General features: G+C 39.3%; 1 protein-coding gene across 2 annotated transcripts in view; it reads right to left on the bottom strand.

Annotated features, from left to right (window-relative positions):
- Positions 1-1,399: 1,399 nt before the first annotated feature.
- LOC106884496 (S phase cyclin A-associated protein in the endoplasmic reticulum) overlaps positions 1,400-14,729 on the bottom strand; it is a 277,529-nt gene continuing 264,199 nt past the window's right edge. For both annotated transcript variants that reach the window (XM_089363778.1, XM_089363777.1), the window contains exons 29-30: positions 13,511-13,571; positions 1,400-3,971 (exon numbers count right to left, since the gene is read on the bottom strand). In XM_089363778.1, the coding sequence (XP_089219904.1) occupies positions 3,865-3,971; positions 13,511-13,571 (168 nt within the window). In that variant the 3' untranslated portion in view covers positions 1,400-3,864. The remainder of the gene's footprint in view (positions 3,972-13,510; positions 13,572-14,729) is intronic.

Genomic DNA, 14,729 nt, shown 5'->3' with positions numbered 1-14,729 from the left:
CAACAACAACAACAATAATAATAATAATAATAATAATATCGAAAAATACCTTAGGAATGAGAACCCAGGTTCGAATTTCCCCAAGATACCTGATGAAGGCTGAAGGGTATATCAGCCGAAACATTGTGTTACCAACAAACAAGATGAGGATAAAAATCCGTCAAATGTAAATAATTCCTCATCTCTTACATATAGAACAGTTGTTTTGAATTTGCTGCAGGAAGTGGTCTATGTTGGTGGAGGTGAGTTGGAGAAGGAACACTAGGGATGTGGCCTGGGTGCTAAGGGGTAGACAGCCTGAAAATGTTTGGGAAACACTGAAATAGACCATTCTTGACAAGCCCCCTTCCTTACTCACCTGGTGCTTGTAATTGTTAACTCTGCTTCCGTAAGGAACTGCGTGTCATCCATCAGTCTGCAAGAATCCATCAAGAGTTATACCCAGTTACTGCGGCCATGCTAGAGCACCGCCTTTAGCCGAACAAATCAACCCCAGGACTTATTCTTTGTAAGCCTAGTACTTAAATATATTGGTCTCTTTTGCCGAACCACTAAGTTACGGGTTACACATATACGACGGGCTTCTTTCGGTTTCCGTCTGCCAAATCCACCCACAAGGCTTTGATCGGCCTGAGGCTATAGTAAAAGACACTTGCCCAAGGTGCCACGCGGTGGGACTGAACCCAGAACCATATGGTTGCCCTTCCTAATGACAACCACATTACACAGGTGCTTTTATTTGACACTGGCACTGATGCTTTTTACATGACACCAGTAGAGGGCTCTGCCATACAAGAGCGTATCACAATGTTAGTGACATGCAAGGATCTATCACAGCATTACTGATATACATGTATGTACCAAGCCGTTGCTAAATGAACTCCTTTATGAAAATGTATAATTCTATTTTATTTTTGTTGCTAACCTTGAGCTGTATAGTTTTGACTTGTCCACTGGTCAAACCAAAGTATTTCCAACCATTGCCATGTTGGCTATCTCTTTTACTTGTTTCAGTCATTTGACTGCGGCCATGCTGGATCACCGCCTTTAGTCAAGCAAATCGACCCCAGGACTTATTCCTTGTAAGCCTAGTACTTATTCTATCGGTCTCTTTTGCCAAACCACTATATTACGTGGACGTAAACACACCACCATTGGTTGTCAAGCGATGTTGAGTGGACAAACACAGACCCACAAACATATACACACACATACATATATACGATGGGCTTCTTTCAGTTTCCATCTAAATCCATTCACAAGGCTTTGGTCAGCCCGAGGCTATAGTAGAAGACACTTGCCCAAGGTGCCACGCAGTGGAAATGAACCCGCCGTCATAATTAAAAGAAATATTAACACAAATAAACAAATAAGATTAAGAACAACAAAAACAATGACAAATCATTAATATATTGGCTTTAGTTAATCATTTATTTATTAATTAATTAATTAATTAATTTATTTATTTATTGAAAAGAAACCCTTCTGTGAGTTGTCAAAGCAAGAAATCCAATAAGGAATTCGTTTATTAGAATATCACCATTCAACTAGTTAGGCTGGCTGGCTGGAAACTCAAAAAAAAAACAACAAAAAAAAAACAAACAAGATTTGAAAAAAAAAAACAAAACAACAAAAAAGCAATGCAGCAGTAAAGATACAAGAATTTTGCATTGACTTTCGGATAAGCTCCAGTCTGGTTTCGGATCATTTTAATTCCTTTTACACACCACGTTTAAGGTAAAAAAAAAACAAAAAAAAACTGTGGAGTTGTAGACTTGATTTTAAAGTTTTTGTTTTTGGTTCAGTTTTTTTTTTTTTAGATTTTAGTTGGTCACAATAAAGAGGCAAGTTGGTATTTGTGGTGGTGAACAGTCGAAGACAAACGATGGCGCCAAAGAAGGGAACTTACAAAAGGTGGAACACAATCTAGACAGCATCCTTTTCATCGTTTCTTTTCATTTTTTTTTTGTGGTGGTGGTGGGGGGATTTCTTTGTTCATTTCAGTACCCAGAAATAATGGTCTTTATCAAAGTAAATCTAGAATCCACTGCAAGCACCTGTTAAATAACCTTAAACTCCAACTGAAGACTTTTCAAACAGACACATCTTACAATTAAGGTGAAACAATGGCGGAATTGAGAGTCCTTCGATGATTCCTTCCTTCTACTGAATATTTTCCAAAGAGATCCAGGCTTAATGAAATGCTACAACATACCTTAAGACCCCATCATACATAAGGCCCTAAACCCTATCGCATACTCAAGAATCTTCAGTTCTTTCAAAGAGACCCGTGAGCCCTTAAATACTGAAATCCTGTCATGTTAGTATTCCAAAACAAAAAACAGGTTTGAACTCAGTCAAATGAGTTTCCTAATTCTTTCTTCACTTACATCTCAACTTCTACCAAACTGATCAAAGTTCCTTCTGAGTTGTATAGAATCTCAAAGACAAAAATCGTCTTTCAGAGTCAGGGATCTGTACAATGTACTGATTACAATGAGGTACAATATACTAATTAACTTCATCTAACATTCAAGATTTAAGTAGACATGGTTGAAACTTATTTCTTAAGACGTCTGACAGATTCCCCTGACACATTAAACTCACTCCTTCAAAAAGTCCATCTGGAGATTTGAGATCAAAGAAAAGGTATTACTTCACAATCTCAGATGGAACTCAAGCATCTCACAAAACAATCTTCTGGCATATGGTGCTAAGTTCAGCCAAATTAAACAGAAGACAAACACATTAATCAATGAAACTGATCAACAGTCTACCAGAATGAGGATCACGAGTAACTGAGTGCTCAAAAAGAGGGGCTCAATAGTACTGCTCAAAACACATGACACAAACAATGGAAGCAGCCAGAAATTTAAAACAAAAACAAAAAAATAAATAAATACTTGCAACGTCTTTAATCTGACGTTGCTCTACCAACTGGGTGACAGCAGCCCTTACAGAAACAAACATTATGCTGTCTTCTCATTAAGATTCTGAGTTTAATTTGTATTATTGCGTGTAAACCATCTAATCTGAGAAAACTCAGACACATATCCATATATATACACCCACATACACACAATATATGCATGTGTGTGTGGCAGGTGTGTGGGCAAAGTGGGAGTGACTTGGGACGATGTTTACACAAAATTTGCCAAAGAGCACAAAATCCAAACTTAAATCCGGTGAATTACATTGTTATTTATACACACTTAAACACACACACACACACACACACACACACACACACGCAAAGAACAATGACAGCTCCATCCACACCACCACAACCAAATTAGGAAATAAAAACATAAATAACTGGTATGTGTGTGTGTGTGTGTGTGTTGTTATAAGTTAATCCTTTCACAAAGATTCATGCAGTCATCCATACTGAATCTAGGGTTCCGCAGAGTAAAAAAAGAAGGTGAGAAAAAAGTAGCACCACCCCCTACTCAACCTTGGAAACTGGGATAGGGGTCAGATCTCACCCCTATCCACTGACCACACTGCCAGAGAACCCGAAGAATGGTGTTGCCACAGAATCAGAAAGGAATACTTACCAGTGGTTGAAGAATTAACAGGTCAGCAGTTTTATACTTTTATTTCGAGACACCAAACTGATACCTTTCGTTAATGGCGTTTGTGTGCAAAGTGTGTGGAAAATAAATATACATGTGTATGTGTGTGAGGGTGTGGAAAATGTGTGTGTTTGTGTGTGTGTGTGTGTGTGTGTGTGTGGAGCAAAGGAGTAGCTATCTTATCACTCCCCTGTATTCAGAACCCAAAACTGGACGTTGGACAGGAAATGAAAACAAATGTGACCACCAAAAGATGAAATAAAATAAAGCCTCTTGTAGAATGGTGCAATTATTCCTGTTTGAAGCAAACCATTGCTGCTGGCCAGACGTCGACTGGGAAGCGTGATGCAAAGGACATACGGACCTCCAGGTCTGAAGTTCGAGCCTTGTCCTTATCTGAAAGAAACATACACAAGAGAAATTTTAGGATGGAATGGTGACACACACACACACACACATATACATATAAACATACACTCTCCCATACATACACACACTTGTACTGGAACATAAAAGAAAGACAATGAAATGAGTCAATAATGGTAAAAGTTGTCAAATACATCAAAACATATAATAAATCACCCACAAGTTTGAGAGAAACAAAAACATCAGCTGCTGAGTGAGGCTCTGTATACTTCCCCTCAGTCTGCTAAAAACAGCAGCCAAATCTCAGATGCAATGAGCTATCTTTTAAGAAAGGGCACCTTGTATCACGTGTTCCTAGATACACCTATCATTGCAGAGACATTCCAAGCATGACTATATCACTTTTTTTAGTGAAATCTAGGAATACATTGTGTGTATTCAGGCAATGGAGGTGTAAGTTGAAGGAAATTTGGCTGCTCTTTCTAACAGTTTGAAATTCTACCAAGAGGCCTTTAGGAATAGAATAGTGGAAGACATGGGGGGGAGGAGTCAAATGTCAAAAGGAGCAAGGAGGAATAAGAAGAAAAAAAAATGAAATGAAAAGGAAAGAAAGAAACAAATAAAGGATGGCAGTAAAGGACAATGGGGGTGGAATGGGAGGGGACAGACGATAAAAAGAAAAATAGAGGAGAATTGCCAGAAATAAGGGTTGAAGAGAGTGACAGTGGGAACAGATATAGAGGTGAGAGGAGGGAGCAGTAAAAAAAAAAGGGAGAAGAAAAAGGTATGATAATCAATTAAATTAATCAGAATAGAAACGAAACGGAAGCAACAGTGGGACCCACTTCCACCACCACCACCACTGTTCATGAAAAGGAAGGGGGAGGGGGAGTGAGATTGTGTGTATGTACATGTGTCTGGTTACTGAATGGCAAACAACAGTGGACAGTTAAGGACGGTAATCGTAAAGGGAGGTAATTATGGCCAACAATAACACCACCACCACTACCACCACCACCACCATCGCCAAGCAGTTACGGCGCAAACAATAGCCTCTATGTGGTTGTTTGACTTACTAGAAATGGCAGCTTAAATCTCCTTACAATCTAAGCAAAGGGTAAGTAAGCTGGACAACTGGTTCTGGGTTAGTTGTCTTTGATCATAGCCCTGTTTGACACGGGTTGACCTGGGGCAAAATAACATCAACAACATCATTTTTCAATCTCTCTCTACCATCATCCACCATTTGGTCATTTTCTCCTCTCCCTCATTACAACACCTAATTACTCTATCACATACATACACACACACACTCACCTTTTACATCTTGTCTTTCACTTGTTTCAGTCATTAGACTGCGACCATGCTGCAGCAACGCCCTGAAGAATTTTGAGTCGAATGAATCAATCCCCAGTACTTATTTTTTAAATCCTGGTACTTATTTTATCCTTCTCTTTTGCCAAACCACTAGATTACTGGAAAGGAAGCATGCCAACACCAGTTCAAGTGGTGGTGCGAGGCAACACAAAGACAGACACACATACACACCCTCGGGCTTCTTTCAGTTTCCGTCTACCAAATCTACTCACAAGGCTTTGGTCAGCCCATGGCTATAGTAGAAGATACTCGCCCAAGGTGCCAGGCTATAGGACTGAACACGGATCATGTGGTTGGGAAGAAAATGTCTTACCATACAGCCATGCCTGTGCCTAGACCGCTGAAATCTACAAGTTTTTTTCATTCTCTCTCTGTTTATTCTCTCTTATTCGTTTCCGTTGAAGAGCATCGGCTCAAAACATAAATGACTTTTTCATTAATACACTTGCTTGTTGTTCATACACCTGTCTTCGCCTTGTTTTTCTATAAATTTCAACTTTATGTGTGTGTGTGTGTGTGTGTGTGTGTGTGTGTGTGTGTGTGTGTGTGTGTGTGTGTGTGTGTCTGTACACACACACACACACACAAAGGCTTGACATGAGCAAAAAGAAAACCAAACACCGTCAGTACAATAAAGTAATCAAGGTGTAGAGAAGGTGGGGAGACGGAGAGGCTGAGGAGAGAAAGAAGTAGGCATAGTGTTGGTGGTGGTGGAGAGGATGAGTTGAGTGAAAAAGAAAGTCAGTGGAGAGGGGAGAGAAGGGGAAAAAGAGAGGGAGGGTTGAGGTTCCGTTTAAAAACAAAACAAAAATGTGTCAGTTCCCACCACTGCCACTACCACCTCTTCTTCTTCCTTACTCTCCTTCAACATCCTCTCCAACCACTCCACACCTTTTCCAAAGTGTTGTAACAAGACAAGGTTTACTGCGATAAATCATCAGCGACCTCCCGCTTCCTGACGAACCGACAGCGGCGGAAATAGCAGCCAAATCCAAACAATTTTTAGTGAAGGACAGTTTGGATAACATAGTCCAAGCAAAAAAAGGTGGCATGGTCTTAGTGGAAGGTCTTTCGCCAGAGGTCTGTTCAACCAGGGATAACCCGGGACAGTTTGGATAACATAATCCTGAGGAAAAAAAAAGATGGGATGGTCACAGTGGAAGGTCTTGGATCAGAGGTCTGTTCAATCAAGGATAACCTGGGACTTTACAACAACTGCTGTGACTTCCAGTCTTCATTACAACCACACAAGTACTACCACCAACACTGCAATTATAAGGAAACATAATTACTACTGCACCCGTCTCCACCGTTTGTAACATAAGCCACCACCATATCCACAATCGCCACCGTCACCACCATGGACAACAAGAAAGCCATCACCACCATGAGACCGACAGTGTAAAATGTCGCTAATTTTACCATTGTCAACACACATCTCTGGGATTCATCTCTTATTAAGTTTGATGTTGATGACGCTGCTGGTGTTGTTGTTGTTGTTGTTGTTCAGATGTGTCGGGATCGAGGTGGGATTGGAATGAACGCAAAGTTGAGAACCCACTTGGACTGATTCACTTAAGAAAGAGGAAAGGAGCGCGAGGAAGGGGCGGAGAAGAGGAGGAGGAGGAGTAAGTAAATGGTACAAACTCTAGCACGGACACATTTACACACAGCTGTGAAATAATAGCAAGAATCAGCAAGATTTGAACCCACGAGCCTGCAAATAATCATTCGTCGGTTAATGTGTGTGTGCGTGAGAGAGAGAGGGGGGGGGGGTACACATTAAAACAATGAATATTTGTTTGTCTTCTGCTGAGTCAAAGAAGGCTAGTGTAGCTGAATAATTTAAAGGTTTCAGACTGCGACAAGAACGGTAAGAAGGGCAGCGGCTATGAACCCTGCCTTTTTCTTTCTTATAGTTTTCTAGGCCTCCAAGGCCATTTGGAAGAAGGCACGAAGTTATCCTCAAACAGCAAACTAGGCCTAAACGCTTACAATAGAGTGGACCCCCAGTAAAAGTAATCAAAGATCAAATAGGTCGTTGTGTAAAACAGGGCAAATGACCACGTACTCAGAACGGATAAAGGCGAAACAAGTACCAAGTGCTAAACTCCAACAATTCTGCCAAGTATAAAAACATTTTAAGATTGGCCTCAGCAAAAATATCTCAGAAGAATTTTATTAGAAACACAAAAGTATTTTTTCGGATCACCTTTCTAAATTGCAAACGTTTAACTTACTGGTACTCCGTCGGTTACGACGACGAGGGTTTCAGTTGATCCAATCAACAGAACAACCTGCTTGTGAAATTAACGTGCAAGTGACAGAGTACACCAGACACACGTAGCCTTAATCCTTTTGATACCAACCCGCATGAAACCACCTCTAGCTCTGTAGTACAAATGTCTTGTTTTCAAAAGTTCTAAATTAAGATCTTCCACCAAACCGTAGTCACAATTTTTGTTCTTAACACTAGCTTAACGATAACTAAGTTATTTTACTAAATTCTTTGTTATATTTAAAATTAATTGAAAGAAACACAGAGTATCCAAACAGAAATATGGTAATAAAAGGATGTAGTTCTCATGGAGATTCAGTGTGACACGGTATGCAACAAGGCTGGCCCTTTGAAATACAGGTACAGCTCATTTTTGCCAGCTGAGTGGACTGGAGCAGCGTGAATTAAAGTGTCTTGCTCAAGGACACAACACGCCACCGGAAATCGAACTTACAATCAAACAATCGTGAGCCGAATACATTAACCACTTTTCCACATGCCTTTAGTCGTCAATAAATACAAATATTTTCTGAGTGAGCTGGGTACACTTTGAGCCACTATACACCTTTTTTTTCATAGACCCTGGTTACAGAAACTTGTATTTTTTAGGAGGGTAAGAGGAACACATTCTACTGAACCGACCCCATTTCATGGTGCCGGTGTAGTATGTGATCTACATGCCACTGTGATCTACAGCAACTTAAATCTAGACTAGCTTGTGATCTACATTGAAAATTTTGTTATAAATTTGCAATTATAATTAGAGGAGTTAAACATTTAAAAATAAAAGAAAAATAAATTATTTTATTGATTTCGCTGCATGGATCAATATCCCTATGTTCATAGCGGCCAGAGAAATTCTATTGCAGCTTTTTCATCTCGAATAACCTGTGTGTAAAATTGTTTTGCTCTCATCACAACTTCTTTCAATGGGCTCAGGCCTAAAAGCGTTTAAATCAAAAGTGTTTTGGTTTATATACGAAACCAATCCTGAAGTCGAGAAAATAGATGGATTTTAAATGTAGATCAAGAAACCGGTGTAAATCACAAACTATACCATTTGAACTAATGTAGATCACAAGATATACCAGAATCATATATGTAGATCACAAACTATATCGGCACTCAGTTGATTTTATCGACCCTTAGAGGGAATATGGAGCAAAGCTGATTCCAGCTGGATTCAAACTCAGAAACGAAGACGGATGGAGTTACTGAGAGGAGAAATAAAGTTAGGGTAATTTTTTAGATTAACACCGCACGATCTTCACTAGGGTGTTAGGGTTAGGGTTAGTGTTTAGAGTTAGGTTTACGGTAAGGGACGGAATTCCGTAACCCTGTAACCCTAACCTTGAACCTTGAATCCTAACCCTAACACCCTAGTGAAGATCGTGCGGGTGTTAATCTGAAAAATTACCAAAGTTAGTTCGATTCTCTACTGCTTCGGCCAATGTACGGTTCTCGAGGGAGAAGTAGAGGAGAGATAGGAGGAAATGAGTGAAGTAACATTCATGCCTCTCCCGAGTGGCATAAAAGGGATGATATGGCTTCAGAGATTTACTGAAAGCTTCACACACACGCGCGCGCGCATGCATGCATGCATACATGAAGAAAGGTAATGAACGCAAAAATTACACACATCCAGAAACACATACATAAATATGCACATCTATTATATATACACACAGATGGCAAGCGGAAGTGTGTGAGAATTGATTATAATTCTGGAGTCTTAAGATGAAAGCGTAAAGACGAAAAAAAAAAAAAAGAGCAACAAACACAGGACTGGAAATACAACCACCACCAGCACTATAACAACAACAACAACAACAACAACCACGACGACCACTACAACTACCACGACCACAGCAACAACTACCACCCAAAACAAATAATACAAACACCCAAGAAAGTACAAACTGTTTCTCTCAGCAAATTAAGTTAAACAGTCATTTGTTTTTATTAGAGAAAGTGAGAGAGAGAGAGAAGGAGGGACACCAACCTCCAGCCCCACCCCAGCGAAGAGAAGGTCAGAGAGAGAGAGAGAGTGAGGAGGAGGACATCAAGACCCCCCACCCCCTACTGCTACCTCAACAAAGATAAAAGATGACACCCTCCAAACATCCATCGATACTTTAGACTTATTTGTCTTCCATTAGTTTGACAGCGGGTGGGTACGTGGTGTGTATATATGTATGTATGTATGTATGTGTGTGTGTGTGTAACTACGCGCGGACATATATACACTGCGATGTTTGCTAAGATGTGAGGTTTTCCTGTATAAAATAGTTAAATGTATCATCGTTTATATACAAAATACAATGTATGGGTGTATATATGTGTGTGTGTGTATATATATATATATATACATATTCAGTGAGAGAGAGAGAGAAAGAGAGAGAAAGAGAGAGAAAGAGAAACAAAATAATGAAAAATAAAAACACTTCGATATAATTTATCAAACTGACATTTTAAAGACTAAAAGAGTGACTGTGTGTGTGTGTGAGAGAGAGAGAGAGAGAGAGAGAGAGAGAGAGAGAGAGAGAGAGAAAGAGAGAGAAAGAGAGAGAGAAGGGGTGATTGTGAGACAATCATGCCTTCATCACTGAAAGACGAAGACAAAGGGTATAATTCCGAGGATCGACGAAGTAACAGCATACTTGAGTTTCGCCTGGCCATTAGTCGCGACTGAATACCATGTATTGAGTCCTCAGATGTACCACATATAATGTTTCCTTATATATATTTTACAATTCCTACATTATATCTTTGATATTTTACTTGTTTCAAGCCGGCGAGCTGGCAGAAACGTTAGCACGCCGGGCGAAATGCTTAGAGGTATTTCGTATGTCTTTACGTTGTCAGTTCAAATTCCACCGAGGTCGACTTTGCCTTTCATCCTTTCGGGGTCGATAAATTAAGTATCAGTTGCATGCTGGGGTCGATCTAATCAACTGGCCCCCTCCCCCAAAATTTCGGGCCTTGTGCGGCCATGCTAGGGCACTGCATCGAAGGGTTTAGTCGAAAAAATCAACCTCAGTAATTAATTTTTTTTTTAAAGCCGGCACTTATTCTCTTGATCACTTTTGCCGAACCTCTAATTTACGGAGACGTAAACACATCAACACTGGTTGTCAAGCGGGTGGTGGAACACATATATACATATGGTCTGTTCCTTAATGATGCAGTTGCTCTGTCTATTATTCCTATGTGAAGTTCGTAGACATTACTGTATTCTTTAATTTTCAAATATGCTTGTAGTGTTTTCTAGAAGACGATGGCAAAACGAACCGCTGTGTTGAAACGGACAGTTTTATTTTTAAACGTATTCTCTGTCAATCATATGTAGCAGATTAAGGTGTTGTTAAATGGACAAGCCAATGTCGTATGAAAGGTTTCTTTATAGGTGTTTGCCGTATACAGCGACAATTGCATGTCTACCCTTGTAGCTAGTGTGACCGTAGAATACCTCTACTTTTTATTATGCTTGAAACACTCTTCATATAAAGCTCACCTTTACGTTGTTCCAGTTAGCTGATGGAATCTGCGGTCGTTTGGAAAGTTATTGCAGATATTTCTTTTTTGCTGCTTCCATCTTAAGTGCTATAGTCATACTAGGGCACTATAATCGATGCTGTTACAGCCTTTATCTTGTATTTAGTATCTGATTACTCAGAGTTCGATATCACTGTCATTACTTGCCTCTCTTGCTATGATATAGGTTCGTCCACTATCCTACACCGTAGCATATTCTAGTATTGGTTGAGTATGTTGACATCTACTTTACACAGAGTATATAAGATGATATTAAAGAACTGTGGTCCTTTGTACATTTTTTTTTTTACTCCTTTACTCGTCTGTTTCTTCACTGTCTTCTAGGTCAATGAAATCAAAGAATGGCAGGTAGTTAGGCATAGATGTTTCTAACTGTACAGACGGAAAGAGGGTAGAAACTACAGGTGGCTGAGATGAACATAGCAGTTTCCTGTCGCTGCATTTAAAGAAGTCGAACAATGCTTAGAAATGAATATCATCAGACGGAAACAAGCATCAACCACGACAACAGGTCGAGCAGTGGTGATCGTTTTAGCTGATACAAAGCTTTGAAGTTCAGATTTGTTCAAATACACTTCAAGGAAATAAAATCATGTTTCGCTGCACGTCACCATTGATCTGGTGTCAGAAAATGATTGTTCATCGATAATATCCGATCAAACAAACTTCACTTTAGAGCACCAAATTCATTCTACAATTTTTCTTCACGCTTCACACATTTTAAAATGTTATCGCTTTATTAATTGGAATGTCAGTATTTCATTGATGTTGTTGTTGTTTCATTGATTACAGAAAGTAAACAGCCACGTGGTTGATAGAATACAAGATAACTGGAGCAAGTTGGTGTCAAGTCGAATCTCACCTAAGAATAAAACTTCCTTGAGTGTGAAAAACTTGTATTAAGGAGTGAAGACAAAACATTAGTCTTTATTTTGAGGAATCTCTGAAGATATTTTGACCGGTTAGAAGAGTCCACTTCCCTGTGCCTTTCACTAGGGTTACCGTTCCGCTAGTTATGAACTTTCAAACCAACTAGCATTCAAGGTGAAGTTAGTGAAAACAGAAATGGTTCAGATGAGGTCAGAATACAAAATTCCGTTTTTCTCTTACAACCATCGTATCAGCTCAATAAACTATCCCAATATTTCATCCCAGACTTTTGCCTAAAGATGTAAATGAAGGTGAGAGACATTTATTTTCAGTTTCTTGAAGTAATCTCCTCTTTCTTTGAGAGCTGCTAACAATACCCACCAAGTTGTTTTCTTTTTTTCTCCAACTAAAAGAGAAATTTCCATGGCAATGTATTGGTGTGGAATATGTGAAAGACAATATAAATGGAAGTATGGAATGTGGGGCCGTAAACAGGGTTCCAATGGCTTGAAGTATGAGTAGAGAATAATATGAATGCGAGGAGGAATTGAGTCATGCATGGTGATTATAAAAAGTGGTTAGTTATTGTCATAAGCATTCCATTCAATTCTCACTGGTTGTTAATGGTTGGCTGGTGTTGGTCTTTTTTTTTTTTTTTTTCTATTATCAGAATTGCTTCTTTTATCCGTAGTTTTCCGATATTGACGTCTACAACTTTGATGGTAACTGTGAAATCCTTCTTAATGTTCTTGAATTTTTCAATGTCGATTTGTTTAAAAGGTGATCTCGCAAGCTCGGGGACTCCTTGGATTCAGATGTTTAATAGACGAATCATTCTGCCGAGGTCAGAAGATTTTGGCATACTGCATTTGATATACGCCTTAAGTTCACAAATGCATGTCTGCGCGACGGGTGGAGCAGTTGGCTAATATGCCCAATTTTCTGTCTTTGGGGAGCCGTTTCCTTGAAAGGATTTTCTATAGGGGGTATCTCGAGTGGATCAGCTGTAAATCAAGACTTTCCTTACGGATGTCCTTTCTACTAATAATGATTTTACTGTCACTGGATGGAGACAAGTGTTAGGATTTTGTTTTTTTTCGTTTCTTGGGCTTCGATGACTGGAAACAACTGATAACAGTCGCTGAGTATCCATTGACTTCCAGCATATTTTAGAATGGATAGCCTGATCTTCTGACACTTAACACCATCGTAAAGGAATATTTTACCCGAAATACCAGGACTAATTAAATATGCCAAAGGTAACATTTCAAAACCTTCGTTATTAGTAATATTGACATTTAATATTCAATCTACGTTACAACAGTTTCTATAACATACAAACTTTCGACTCGTACTTCATTTTGAAACAGTGTTATATATCAAATATTAAAAACTTTACACTTGTACCTAAGACCTTATCATTGATATTCTATTCTGATACTATTCTTCCGTTGAGGGTATTAGAACGAAAGATAAATGTTATAGTTACCTTGTGTTTTTGACACTTTCGAAGGCATTAACCTAGCTTGTTGGCATTCCAATTGTTTCTCCTGCAAAAAGAAAAAGAAATATTTGTATTAAATTATTGAAGTCACACACATTCCTCCATTACATATTTACAAAAGTACATGAACCACATCCAATCTTATATCGTCATCATCATCATCATCATCATCTAACGTCCGTTTTCCATGCTAGCGTGGGTTGGACGGCTTGAAAGGAGCTGGTTAGGCCGGGAGTCGAACCAGTCTCCACTCTATTCTGGCATGGTTTCTACGGCTGGATGCCCTTTCTAACACCAACCACTTTACAGGGCGTACTAAGTGCTTTTCACGTGGCACCATCACCTGCATCAGTTCTGCTGTGGTGGGCGGGTTCTTCCGAGTACCGCAAGGCGCTAGATATCTCGGACCTTTGTCATCACCTTCGTAAGGCCCAGTCTCTGCCTCTCTCTCTTTACACACACATGCGCGCGCGCTAAGATGTGGCTGTGTGGTAAGAAGTTTGATTCTCAACCACATGGTGCGGGGTTTAGTCCCACTGAGCGGCACCTTGGGCAAGTCTCTTCTACAATAACCTCGGACCGATCAAAGCCCGGTGAGTGAATGTGATAGACGAAAATTGAAAGAAGCCCGTCGTATATATGTATTATATATATGTTTATGTGTGTGTGTGTGTGTTTGTGTGTGTGTTTGCTTATCCTCCACCACTACCACCACCAACAATCGGTGCTGGTGTGTTTACATCCCCGTAATTTAGCAGTTCGGTAAAAGGGACCAATAGAATAATAACCAGACTTTAAAAAATTAAATACTGAGGTCGATACATTCGACTAAAAAATTCTTTGAAGACGGTGCCTCATCAGGGCTGCAGTCTAATGACTGAAACAAGTTAAAAAAGATTAAGGAGAAACAAAAAAAAAAAAAGAAAGAAAAATATACAAGGTGGGCCAAAAGTCACGCATTAAAACATTTGACACTTTATTTTTAATAAAGTTATTATAATTATCGTTCTTCATTTTGTTCATTATGTACAAGTTGGTATGTAATCATTATTCTATTCATTTAATATAAATTTTAGAAAAAAATTGACAATTCTGGAGTGTACTGAACTAATTTTGAGAGTGACTTTTGGCCTATCACATGTGTGTGTATGTTTGTGTGTATTTGTTATATGACTATTCTTCGACAGTAGCCTTAGTTATGTCT

This window comes from Octopus bimaculoides, chromosome 15 (genome assembly GCF_046866305.1).
Source record: "Octopus bimaculoides isolate indiv1 chromosome 15, ASM4686630v1, whole genome shotgun sequence".
NCBI classification, from domain to species: Eukaryota; Metazoa; Mollusca; class Cephalopoda; order Octopoda; family Octopodidae; genus Octopus; species Octopus bimaculoides.
Note: the sequence above shows the minus strand (reverse complement) of the source record. Positions and strands in the feature narration are given on the sequence as shown.